Source organism: Bactrocera dorsalis, chromosome 2 (genome assembly GCF_023373825.1).
Source record: "Bactrocera dorsalis isolate Fly_Bdor chromosome 2, ASM2337382v1, whole genome shotgun sequence".
NCBI lineage: Eukaryota > Metazoa > Arthropoda > Insecta > Diptera > Tephritidae > Bactrocera > Bactrocera dorsalis.
Genome location: NC_064304.1, coordinates 78,233,373 through 78,247,290, shown reverse-complemented (window position 1 = coordinate 78,247,290; position 13,918 = coordinate 78,233,373). Strand labels below are relative to the sequence as shown.

At 33.3% G+C, this 13,918-nt stretch overlaps 1 protein-coding gene across 4 annotated transcripts in view; it reads right to left on the bottom strand.

The window, feature by feature from the left end:
• LOC105228205 (peroxidase) overlaps window positions 1–13,918 on the bottom strand; it is a 105,282-nt gene that overhangs the window by 61,676 nt on the left and 29,688 nt on the right. The window contains exon 1 of one of the 4 annotated variants that reach the window (XM_049449994.1): window positions 5,615–5,632. The exons of the other annotated variants lie outside the window; for them this stretch is intronic. Within the exon in view, the coding sequence (XP_049305951.1) occupies window positions 5,615–5,617 (3 nt within the window). The 5' untranslated portion in view covers window positions 5,618–5,632. Of the gene's footprint in view, window positions 1–5,614; window positions 5,633–13,918 lie in introns of those variants that run through there. 4 annotated transcript variants of the gene reach the window in all.

Below are 13,918 nucleotides of genomic sequence, written 5' to 3'. Positions count from 1 at the left end.
ACCCTAGAGTCAAAAATTTCGGTTCTACACTCTCTCCCCATATACCTAACATAAAGTATTTTGCACCTCTAGGTACTTTAGAGCGCATATAGCATATCTATAAATCTACAACGTTTCTCAATGCAATTCATAGAATATTTTTTACTGGAAAGGATATATAGTAATACCCAAAAGGATTTAACTCGTGAGTTAATTTTTACAAAAAGTAAAAATGAGTCAAAAGAATATGTTTTTGAGGTGCCCCGAAATGTGTACTCTTTATTAATACTCTTAAGACTAACTTATTACAAGGTCCTTACTTCTATTTATACTAACTAGTATATTATTAATTAATAGATGATAGTTTGAAGATTGTTTGATGCTTGTTTGTTTGCGGTAGTGACAGTGCATTTCTAATGTGCCAATATATGTGGAATACGTGCTAATATATGCTAATATATGGAATACGTTCCTCAACTCGCATCAATACTACTACCCGTAGCCCCCATATACAAAAAATAAAATGATTTCAAACTTCTGGTGGAACCAAGAAATACGTGTACCAAGTTTCATCATGATATCTCGATTTTTACTCAAGTTACAGCTTGCACGGACGGACGGACGGACAGACAGACATCCGGATTTCAACTCTACTCGTCATCCTGATCACTTTGGTATATATAATCCTATATCCGACTCTTTTAGTTTTAGGACTTACAAACAACCGTTATGTGAACAAAACTGTAATACTCTCCTGAGCAACTTTGTTGCGAGAGTATAAAAATTACTGAATACGAATTAAATAATGTTTAAATGTGTATTTCAGTCACAAGAAACAAAAACACACCAACAAAAATCAATTTGGACCTTCATCGGTAACTGCAACAAATATTTCCTATGAAATCTCTGTAATAAGTATAAGCCTTAAATGTTGTGTATTTCACATTCAGAAGCAAACGATGAGATTCGGTATGCAGATAACTAGCAATTGATATGTTACTTTTGGTTTTTGTCTGAGTTTTCAAGTATGCTGGCTTGAGTAGTCATCCCCGAAGCAAAAGTAGCGCTGTTGGGTAATTAACCGATATGTGGTTTGAAGGCATACTTCCCCCACCATCGCTTTCGAAAGTGCTGCCTGCCAATTACATAATAATAAATGAGCGTGAGAAAAGTAGTGGTGGTATGGTTCGTCAATGACGAAGTACCGTGTAAATCTCATAGGAGTTTATATCCGTAGAAAAGCAGCAAACACAATGTAAATTTACACATACTCGTACATATTTCAAGTTAACTATTTGACTCGTTTTTTACCACGCTGCCAATAATATTTCGGTGGATTAGAATGAGTCATACCTTTTGGCCATCCTAAAGTTGTATTTTATTTACAGATCGGATTGCTTGTGAGCAACCATGGGCCATAGTGGTATGTATATAAAAAACGGGGTTTTCTTTGAAAATAGTTTTAGTTTGTGTTTATTTATTTGGGAAAGTTATACATGGCAAGAAACAAATCAGTATTGATTCTTTCACTACATAAAGCTGTGAGTTTGGAGAATTCGGCTGTAACCTCTACAATTTTATCTTATGAGGAGAAATTCCGCCTAATAGGGAAGTCATGGTCGCCGTCCTGCTATCCCCTTCTAATCAAAACATCGGCACTCGAACATTCTGGCAACTTCTGTCGAGTTAAGTCTGACAATTTATCGTCGATTCTATTTTGTGCTAGCATTCGTGTTCTGCACAGTATATGTACATATATAGTACTATTATCCATACTATTATTTAACCCAGAAGCGTGATTTAAAGTATTTATAAGAAAATGAATGGAAATACAAGGTGCGTTCCAAAGTAAAGATGACTTAAAAAAACAGAAAAAATGGGGGTTTCGGTAAAATCAATTTATTTTATTCAAAATAGTCTCTTTCTACTTCAATACAGCTTTTTGCATGGTCCAAAAACATGTCCAACGCATATTTTAGGTCGTTGGCCGGTATGGTCGCCAGTATGTCGGTGCAAGCCGTCTGCATAACGCTTTCCTTTCATGGGCAAATGAATTTTTGTGAAAAGGAAGAAGTCGCACGATGCCATATTAGGTGAATACGGGGAGTGGTTAATGGTTAAAATGTGATTTTTGGTCAAATAATCGGTCACAAGCGTCGTTAGAGTGTTGGATTCTGAGCAGTTTTTGGTCGTCAGTCAATTTGGGCGGAAGAAACCGTGCAAGTTAATACCACCAGTGATATGTAATATGATCTTATCTATTAGTTTGTCATAAATATGTAACATGACACTTACGACCCATATGGTCCGTTTTAAGTGAATTGGATATGTAGTTTTTAGAATGAAAGATGCTATACTTTGCCAATACGGTCCGCCTTAATGGTCCCAAGATGTACTTGTAATTCATAGATTGTAAGATGAACCTTTCCACTTGTAACATATGGTCTATCCTAAGTGGATTGTAGATATACTTCTTAGAATGTAAGACTAATATTTGTATCTAGGCTTAAGCAAAATATTGTAGTTAAGAAGACAAAACGAGACAGTTGCCCACCAGAACTTGGCTTAATAATGAATTGGCGATCATGCCAGGAGATTCAACTAATTCCCCCGCGGACCAAATAATAAACGAAAATAAAATTTATTAATTGAAAAATTTAAGCAAAGCAAATAACATAAACAAAATAAATAAAAGTAAGAATTGAAGAAAAGTATAAAACAAACAAAAAACAGTAACACATAAAGAAAAATTTTGTACACAAACCCTAAGGCAAAAAGACAAAGAAACATTTGTACTTCAACATCGCTAAGATTAGTGTAAACTTTATATAATAAAACTACAAAAGCAGCAACAGCAAATAGTGAAATATAACAAGCAACAACAACAACACCAGTAGCAGTAAAAGCAGCAACAGAAATAGCAGTAACAAATTTCAAAGGCAGTACCTTCATTAACAACAACAACAACATCTTCAACAGCAGCATCAAATGCAAAAACAACAAAATAGTTGCAAGTAGCTCTTACGAGTATATTCATTAATTGTATTGGAAATAATTTCTCTAGTATTAAGTACAAATGTTTACTCTGAGTATTATAAAAATAATAATCATGCCACTCATAACTGTCCGTGTTTAAAAAAATAAAGAAAACAAGATAAATTCTTATCTCAACAAGATACATTGTATTAGTATATCAAATATATACATATTAGATTAAATAAAATCTTAAAAATTTTAAATAAAGGCTCGACCAGCCAAATAATAAAATATTTTAAAACCGCGATTCACTACCGCAAGGGGGTCCTCCGGTTTATGATATAAACTCAATTCTGCGATTCTGAATCTTTTCCTAGAAATGATAAGAAAAATAATAATTTATAAACCAGGAACAACAAATGTAGTTGCTGACGCATTATCAAGACAAGTATTAAATAATTTAACTAGTTCAGGTGAATCGAGTGACTCAAGTGATTCACTAATAGAAACCCAGCATTCTGCAGAAAGTAGCGATGAGTATCAAATTCATGAAACAAAAAAACTTTTGAATCATTTTAAGAAACAGATAGTAATTGACAATGGAGCAAGAATTACTGTCTTAGAGACTATTTCTACTTTTTATAATAAACGTTTTTAATTGAATATGACGTAGCAGAAAATATAATTGGTATTATAAAAGAATATATGAACCCGAAAGTCGTTACAGGAATATTTTGCACACCTGAAGTGCTATATGCAATAAAAACATTTTAAAGGAGACTTTTCCCACAATAAAATTTCTAATAAATATGAAAATCATCCTAAACTAATTCTAATAGGGGAAGCACAAATACCAAAAAAAAGTGGGAGAACAACTCCATATAGATATTTTTCCGCACAAAAGCTTAAATTTCTTACATGTTAAGATTCATATTCCAAATTTATAATCGTAAAACATATAGAAAACAAGTCAAATATAGAAGAAAAAGTTTTGGAACTGCTACAAACATTTCCAGATGTTAAAAGTATAGTTATTCATAATGAACCAGGCTTAAGTCCGATACAGTTCAAGTCTTTAACAGAAAGGATAAATGTACAAATTTATTATTGTGCACCACGTCACAGTAGAAGTAATGGCCAAATAGGAAGAGTTCATTCAACTCTGATGGAAATTTGTAGATGTTTAAAGCAGGAACACAGCATAAGGGGCTATACCAGTGTTACGCATGAAAAATTAGGCAATTTTCGTAACTTTTTAAAGAGAAAGTACGCGATTGAATATTTCGAATTTCTTTGAACGTAATAAGGTATATTTTCAGCATTATTTTTTTTACAAAAATGTTGAAAAATAACGGAGTTATGGGCTGCCTTCGGAGGTGGTGCCCCAAATGCTGGCATGATTCCAGCCAAATGAGTAGCTGAAACAAAAAAAAATTGAAAAGTATATTAAACTTAAAGATATTTCCTATACAACTACGTTCTTTGAAAAATATCAAAAATTAACAAAATGACGTTATTTAAAAAAAAAATCGTTTGTTTTAGAAAAAAATGGTCGTTTTTTTAATGTGGAATTGACAATTTTCAGTCAATCAAAAAGATCGTAGATCATTGTATAGTAAATGTATTCAAAAATACTCAGTTTTAATTTGAAGTCGATCGGTCAATTTCTGGTTCAGTTATGATGCCAGCAATTTTGAAAAATGTCGTTTAGAGATAAACGCGTTTAAAGTTTCACTTATGTATATGTATATGTTTGCACCTCCGAGCGGTCGGTCTTTAGAACGCTGCCAAACGAAAACTATTCAAGATGCGACCTTCCCAATTTCACAGGATATTTACGAAATATACGAGTATTCTATCGAAAAAGCAAATAAATTTTTTTTTTGAAAGTGTCACACTGGTATAGCCAATCATAGAACCAATTACACTGATCAACAAAAAAAAATTTTCTGTGTAACAAGAAAATTTTGGCTTATTCTTTTAGAAATAAGGTCAAGTAGACTACAATTAGTAGTCTAAAATTTTGGATACGAATAGTTTTATTGTAACATGACTTTTTTTACTTTTATTAAATTACAGATTATTTTAACAAAAATTAAATTATTATCAATGTTATAATATTAAAATAAATACTTTATTATGATTTTCTACTGTATTTCGCGTCAGGAACGACCCTCTGTAATCCCTAGCAATAATCATCTCTGGTATCGTTTTTCTGTGGTCTTGGTGTCTTGGTTGAATCGTTCCCATCCAAGTTTGTTTGAAAAAAGTCTAAATGTGTATGTAAAAATGTATTTTTAAGGACATATTGCAGCCTAACGCTTTATAATTCGCTAGAAGTTCCTCAGCAATAGTTTTATAGTCATTTGATCGGTAATTTTCAAGAAAATGTTCAGTGATTTTTATAAATGATTCCAGATCGTCTTTTGCACCAATTTTTTTTCACGTAATGATTCTTCCTATTCCTACTGTCCCATTCACAAAAAAAAAAACAACAAGATTTTATATACCGAAGTTGCAATCCTAATAAAAGCGCAACAACTTTTAAATTTTCGCAAATTTTAGTCATACTTAATCTTTTCTAAAAGAAATTTCATTGTTTCATAGGATTCTTTCATGTTAGCACCATAACCTACCGATACGGAGGGAAGATTATTACCATTATGTAAGAAAACTGCCTTTAAGCGCGTTTTTAAAGAATCAATAAATAAACGCCACTCGTTTCTTCTTTTCGCTAAGTGGAGCCAATTGGATATTCCAAGCGTTCCAAGCCTTCTCCACTTGGTCCTTCCAACGGAGTGGAGGTCTTCCCTTTCCTCTGCTTCCCCCGGTGGGTAAAGCGTCGAATACTTTCAGAGCTGGAGTGTTTTCGTCTATTCGGACAACATGACTTAGCTTAGTTGTGGCGTTTCTTCCTGGAGACAGATAGATGGAGAAGCAATTTGAAAATCAGGGTCGGTACTTATATTATCTGATTCCTCTGATTCAGTTGAAAGATCAGAGCGCTGAGGTGGTTTTGGTGTAGGTAGTTCTTCACTGTGAGGAATTGGTTGTTAGCAGATTACATATCAGGATACTTAACTTGTTTTTTTTAGTTTTAATTGTAATGCCTTTTGTAGTAGTCAGACAAAAATTGAATGGTCTGTCGGCTCCATCCAAATCATCGGAATTTCGAAAGGCATAGATCGAGATCTTTTTTCCCAACCCGTAAGAAGTCCTACACACGTAGCACAACAGATGTCTGGAACCCACACTTTAACTTGCTGTCCAACAGAAAAACCGAAATAACTTTCATACAATTTTTTTTTATTAAAGGTGTTAAATTTCAACGTTGAGATACGAAAGTTATTTCACCACAAATATAACAGAACTTGTCAGGATCATTTTTACACTTTCTTCACATTCTTTAAGAATCACTCCACTCAGCAAACACAAAAAACAGCCACTTTTCTGAAAAATTAAGCACTGAATTAGAAAATAATAAGGAAAAAACGATTAATATTAAACTTTACTGATAAGTACCGAAACACGGAAAATAGTCGTAATCAAATCAATATACGTATGATTTTGTAGAGAGGTTAGGTAGATGTTTCGAAAGTACTCCTTACTTTTCTTGTTACAAAATTTCAAAATTTTGTTAATCAGTGTTATGAGAGCAGTTCAACAGTATAACAAAACAATTCATTCTGTAACAGGTAAACAACCTTGCAACATTTTATTTACTAAAGAACCTCACGAAAATATGAGAAATATGTTGCAAAATGCGCAAGATAAAATACTAGAGCAGTGGTTCCCAAACTTATTTTGTCTACCGCCCACTTTGAGAATAAATATTTTTTTAGCGCCCCCATTTTTACACCTATTTAAAAACCACTATAACTTCAAATTAATTATTATGACCTATATATGTATATTAACGAAGAATTCTAAACGAAACTTTTACTATAACCAGCAACTTGAAACCTGGGCGCAGTAGGTAACATACAACGGCGCTTAGGTCTCAAGTTAACTCTTACGGGCTCCAACTGCCAATAAGAATGATTATTGAAACACAATTTTATAATTTAAAATAGAGATTCTTTTATTAAAAATAAAACCAAAATAATCGATCCATATATAAAAACTAATGTGAAGGATGTATCTGATGCTGTTTAATAAGTTTGTTAATATCAGGTTCCAATTTACTCAAGAACAGTCGCAAGCCGCCACGTTCGGTAACAAGTAAAAGATTTCTATTTTTAGTAAGCAGTGTTGTCACAGCACTAAATCCACGTTCACACAAATATGACGATGGGAATGCTATCAAGAATCGTTGAACGATTAACCACAATCCAGGGTACAATTGCGAGATAGGTTTTTGTAGCCAAAATTCTTGGTAACCATTTTTGAACTTGATTTTTATTTCCTCGTTTGTTGTCATGTCCTGGTATCGATCGGTGAAGTCAATGTGGAGGTTTTCCAAATGTTGGCAGTAGGCAAACAATTCGTCGTTACTGCATGATAGTGATAAATTCGGAAAATTGTGAAACTCACGTCTGCCCAGATTCTTTTTGTGTATAAGCAGTTTGGCTGCGAAAGCAGCAACGACGTTTTTTGTTTTAATTAACTTTAGTTTATCGCCTTGCAGTTGGAGATTTATGTCGTTGAACAATTTATACAGGTCTGTCATGTAAGCTATATCATTCTTTGATGTTATGAGCTTGCCTAGAAATTCTGTATCTTTAGTTTCCAAGAACTCTATAACAGAGTCAAACAGGTTGTAGAATCGAGTCAGACAATTGCCTCTTGATAGCCAACGAACTGCAGTATGAAACAACAAACGATTGAAATCCTCGTCATTAGTAACACAAAGCTGATGAAATAATCTATCATTCAAAGAGCTGTTGCAGATTTTATTGACTGCTTTGATGACATACGAGTATTGCAGTGATTTCACTTAAGTTTCTAGCAACTAAATGTTGTCTATGAATAACGCAACGTACACCAAGGACATCTGGATTCTTATTTTTTAAGTGTATTATTAAGCCTTTATGGCACCCTATCATAGCCGGAGCGCCATCCGTAGCAATTCAAATAATATTTTTGAAAGGAATCTCTCTCTCATCGCAAAACTTTTCCAATATATTGAATATGGTTTCGCCTTTTGTATTGGTCTCTAAATTTCTAGCAAATAATAGTTCTTCACATATTTTCTCATCTTTAATAAACCTCACGTAAGACAACAACAATGCTTCATTAGTTGGTAAAGTGGACTCATCGAGCTGAATTGAGAATTGGCTTGTCCTCAGGTGATCGCACAATGATTCTTCAATGTTTTCAGCCATTTCATCAATTCGTCTTTGCACAGAATTATTACTCAAAGGAATTTTTTGGATAATATCTGCGGCCGGTTTATGAAGCACGGTAGTTATTACTTCATTTATTTCTGGCAATATTAACTCTTCTCCGGTGTTATGTAGTTTGCCTTTTTGAGCAATTAACAAAGAGATATTGTACGAAGCTCGAAGTCCGTCGTCATCTTGCTTAGCAGCCGCCGAAAATAGTTTTGCTACACTTGGCTGAGTATTATGCTTCTTCTGTAGGTCTTGAAAATATGCTACATTCTTGTCTTTCTTATCTGGATGCATTTTATTCAAATGATCTTGCAGTCTTGAAGGCTTCATTGCTTAATTCGAAAATGTTTTTAAACACAGAAGACACAAAGGCGAGGATGGGTTTGTGGGATTTTCAATGAATCCGAATTTAATATATTCCGCACAGTATTGCCGTCTCTTCTTTTTTACTTCCGACATTGTTTTGCTTTGAGAAATACGTTTAACTTCGCGAGTAGTGTAAAGGAGGCGTAAGTAATGCTCATCTATTGCGCGCAAAACCACAAATGAATATAAAATAAATATTACATTGTTTATATAGGAATGTTTAAGCACAATTATTATATAATACTCCAAAAATATGAATTCTTATTTTTCCTAGAAATACATTTGTAAAAAAAGGATCTTTCTCCTTTTCTTATTATCTTATTTTTCGCAGAAATGCATTTGTAAAAAAACAGGATCTTTATCCTTTTTATATTTTCCCTAGAAATACATTTGTAAGAAAGGATAAAGATCCTTTTTTTATTTTCCACATAAAAGATTTAAGGAGTTCAAAAGCTCAAAACATGCGCTACATCAGCTACCTACCCGACGTCATTTCGCAAGTGATAAAATAAATTTTTCAAGAGCTCAAAGCATGCGCTACATCAGCTCGAACCTACCTACCCTACACCTTTGCGCAAATGATTATATTATGATAGCTAATGCACATACAGATTTGGCAATGGCAATAGCAATACGTTTGACAGTTAGTATTCTATAAATTCTATCCTGTCGAGATGCCCCGTTATGAAACGGAGCGACCGATTGACATGATTTTCATTTTTTCTATATATGTATGTATATATACTATACTACGCGGAGAGAAATATAGAACTGAGTTTGAGCAATCTTTTAATTCATATTAGTTGATGTTCACAAGTTGTTGTTGAGAATCGAGAGCTCATGTAGTCGTTGTCTAAGAGGCCTCCTAGCTAAATAAAATTTCTGGGTCTCTTACCGCCCCCCTTGACACCTGCAGCGCCCACAAGGGGGCGTTATCGCCCACTTTGGGAAACACTGCACTAGAGCATCATAACAAGAAAAGGCTTCAAAAAAGTTATCAAAAAAGAAAAATTATATATGAAAAATCAATATGGGGAAAGAAACAAATTAAACCCCTAATACAAAAAAAAACAAGTTGTATTAAAAGATTTGGGAAATACAGTTAAAATACAAAACTGAAACAGAATAATTCATAAAGATAATGTCAAGTCTTAAATCCTTTAGCTTCAATATACAAGAAAAATAAATTTTTTGTCTAAATGATGTCACATATAAAAATACTTCCATCAAAAAATAATTAGGAGTTGAAGATAATATAAATCTAAGAGTCAAATTTAAATAAATTGTATATATAAAATAAGATTTCAAAATGGTACCGTTCGAATTGGTAAATTAGTCTATAGCCTCACGTACTATATCTCTTTGAATCGGGACGCTTAAATTTAGAGGTGGGGGAGTTAATACCACCAGTGATATGTAATATGATCATATCTATTACGACCCATATGGCCCGTTTTAAGTGGATTGGATATGTAGTTTTTAGAATGAAAGATGAAACATTATACTTTGCTAATACGGTCCGCCTTAATGGTCCCAAGACGTAATTCATAGGCCTAATAATTAATTTGCACACACCTTTCGTAGTCCAAATGTTCAATCAAAATGCGATAAATCGATGTTTTGGAGATCTTCAATTCCATTTCCATGAATTTCAATGATGATTTCGGCTGATTTTTGATGAATTCACGCACAGTTTTGATGGAATTTCCGGTGATCACGGATTTTGATTTGACTTTGAAAACGTTGAAACCACTTGTTTCATCAATTGAAACGTTTCGGTAAAAGTTTTGCTAATTTTAATACAAAATTTAATGTTGGCTCCTTGTTCGAAGCTCATTTTCGCACCGATAATACAAACGTACTGACACTTAAAACGCAATAACTTCTCTTTAAATTGATGAAATGTCATGAAACACTAGACACTCGATAAAGACTGCAGATTTTAACGTAATAGTTGTTCGCCACTCTGCCGAAACCGTAATACCAAAAAAATTTCAGTTGAAGTTTTTGGTATTACGGTTTTCAATATAAAATTCAATATTTTTATAGGAAAAACGATGAAAAGAATTCTTTTATTAGGTCTACAACTTGTTTCCGCTGTTTTTTTTTGTAAATTTAAGGCTTTATTGTATAAAAACGGTCCAAAAGCGTTTTCGCTTATTCCCTCAAAAAGCAATACACACGAAATGCTTTATGATACATTTTTTTGTAAACTAACACAAGTTGCTTTACAAAAATCATATAGATGGTAGTAGTACAGGAATAGTATTATCTATGTATGTATGTGTCAGTCTCAGTAAAACGTGGTTGGGTCCACAGCCGCACTTTTCTTGGAATTAAAAAAGAAAAGCAAAATTTCCCGCAAATGTCGAGAATTCGACTCAAAAAGTGACATTTTCAGTTGAGAATAAGTTTGGGATGCAAACAGATCTCTACAAATATTTTGTTGGTTTAATGTTGACACATACGTCCAAGATCGATATAAAACGATTTAATCGACCAGTGTTTGACGCTAGAGACATCTATTGGAAAACGGCGGAAGCAAAGTTGTAGACCTACTAATATTATAATTTCAAACTATTTGGATCGGTTATTAAATACAAATTTATTGAAAAGTGAAAAGTTGGTGGGAAGGGTTACGAACATTAAGAATCGTTACAATTAACTACTCCTAGGAATATACTTTTTGAATTGCAGAGTCGTTTGAGTATTGTAAATATGCGAATCTGTAAGCGTACATTCCTTAAAATCGGAAATGGCATAACTTTTCTCATTTATTCATTGGTGATCGTAACCACGGCCTATATCGCCGATGTTTCACATCAAAAATGTATACACATATGTATACCATTCTCAGACTTATAGTTTACGAGATATTTGTATTTAAAGTTCCACAATTTTATATGCAATCAATCTTATTTTATATTTATTTACATGACATGACAAATACCAGTGTTGCTACATATTGTGTTTTGAAAAAATTACCAAAAATCACCGGGGTGTTCATAGCACTGGCGGCCTTCGGCCATGCTTTAAAAAAATAACCCTGGTCGGTCCAACACCGGGCTGTTCATGGTTCTTTTGTGCCGAACATCTTTCTGCACTGGCGGCCTTCGGCTGCGCTTCAAAATAAATTAATCCTGGTCGGTCCAACACCGGGGTGTTCATAGTTCTTTTGTGTCGAACTACTTTCTGCGCTGGCGGTCTTCGGCGGCGCTTCAAAAAAAATAACCCTCATCGATCGAACACCTATATTAATCAAAAGGAGAGAAATACTGCAAAACTTTGCATTCTATAATACGTTTTTTCTATTTTTTATGGTATATAATCCAAATAAATATATGAAACAATAGTTTATTTTGAATCATTTATATTATTTTAATCATATGAAACATAAAAATTTTTGATTATATTTTCAGTACTATTTTGCTACATAAATGTAAACACACAACAAAAGCTAACAACGATTCATCCTCCACCAACAATCCATTGCATCACATAGAACTTCCAGAAACTTCAAAGAACTCCCCTCTTCTATACCCTCCATCCTTGGATTCTTCCCCCTCCCCATCTTTCTCTCCACTTTCCCACATCTCATCGCCCTCCTCACACACCTTATCTCCCCTGGCATCTTTTGCCATCTCCCCTCTTGCTCATAACACCCATCCAACTTCCTCCTCCCTTTCATCTCCGTCACCATCGTTGATGGAACAATAAATTCCCATAACCTCACATTAATATTTTTTCTTTATTTTTCTATCCATGTTATCCATCCTTCAGTGGAATATCAACGGATACTTAAATAATTACATCGAACTCGAACTTTTATAAACTCATCATTATTTGTGCCTATTCCCCTCCTAATGAATCTTTCACTTTAAGTTATTTCAAAAGTTCACTAGTTTAACCTCCTTTTTCCGATTTCTCTCCTCAATTCTCCTCGTGGCAATCTACTATATCCGCAAGATATAGCCTTAGAATTTGCTCTTCAAAATCAGTACAATTTTATCTGACTTCCCTAATATCAGTCAACAAATCTATGCTGATGATTTAGTATTATTTTCTAATTCCTCCGATTTGTCCGTTGTTACATCTTCCTTTTCTAAAATCTTATCCCTCTTATTCCATTGGTCCGGTTCTTCGGGCACGTCAATTTCTTCCTCTAAATCTAAGTTATTACATATTTGTAAGAAACATCATTGTAATACACCCACACTTACCGTTAATAATATAAATTTAATCTGTACAGATAGTTTTAAGTTCCTAGGCTTAATATTAGACTCTAAGTATTCATTTAAGCAACATTGTCAACATGTAAGAAAAAGACTATTTGTTACCAACATCTCCGATAAAAAACATATTGCCTGAATCTAGACTGCCTTTTTAAAAAAGACAATATGGAAGACAGCTTATAGTTATAATCTCTATCAACAATGATGATCCTGCTCAGCTTTTAATGAACCCAACTATTATCCCACCAGTCAGCCGAAAGCCTATGATGCTAGTGCTGCGTACTATAGTTTATATAATAATTTGTTTATTATGTAAGCTTTAATAAAATAAAAAATAAAATATTGGTTAAAACTGGTTTATATATGACCGCAGAACCAGAAAATGTTGAACATATTTAATATTATGTATACAATTTGAAGTAGTGAAGCGTAATCAATAAGACACTCAATTTCGAATTTTTTGATGATACGTTATTTTGCATTTCAGGTGACGATATATTAATTGAAAAATGTGTGAAAAGTGGGTTAAACATAGTGAAAAATGAGCATTGTTTTTACAAATTTGTGAACTTTAAATAGCAATATCTCGAAAACTATGAGTCTGAGGAAGGTATATGTGTGTACATTTTTTAATCCTGAAGACCTCCTCTATCCATCCGTACCATCAAATCGCGGCACCAAAAGAATCGTAATATTGCTAACCATTGATATCGTAGGTTGCTTCAGTCCAAAGTTAAAATCATTTAAATTGCATTCTTGATAACAGCCGGCAGCAAGAAAATTGAGCGTTTGTGGTAACCTTTCTTGATAATATTTAGTAAAAAAACAAAATTATTCCTTATTTATACGGAAATAACTTATGGATCTGCAATAAACATTCGAAAGCAATTCAAATGCCAATAAAACTTTGGCTTACTGGTAAAAATGAGAAATTTCTGCAATTAAAATGAATTATAAATTTTCCTATTATGTATGTATTTCTCATTTTTACCAATTCTCTTTCATACTCGATTATCGAGAGTAACGATAATT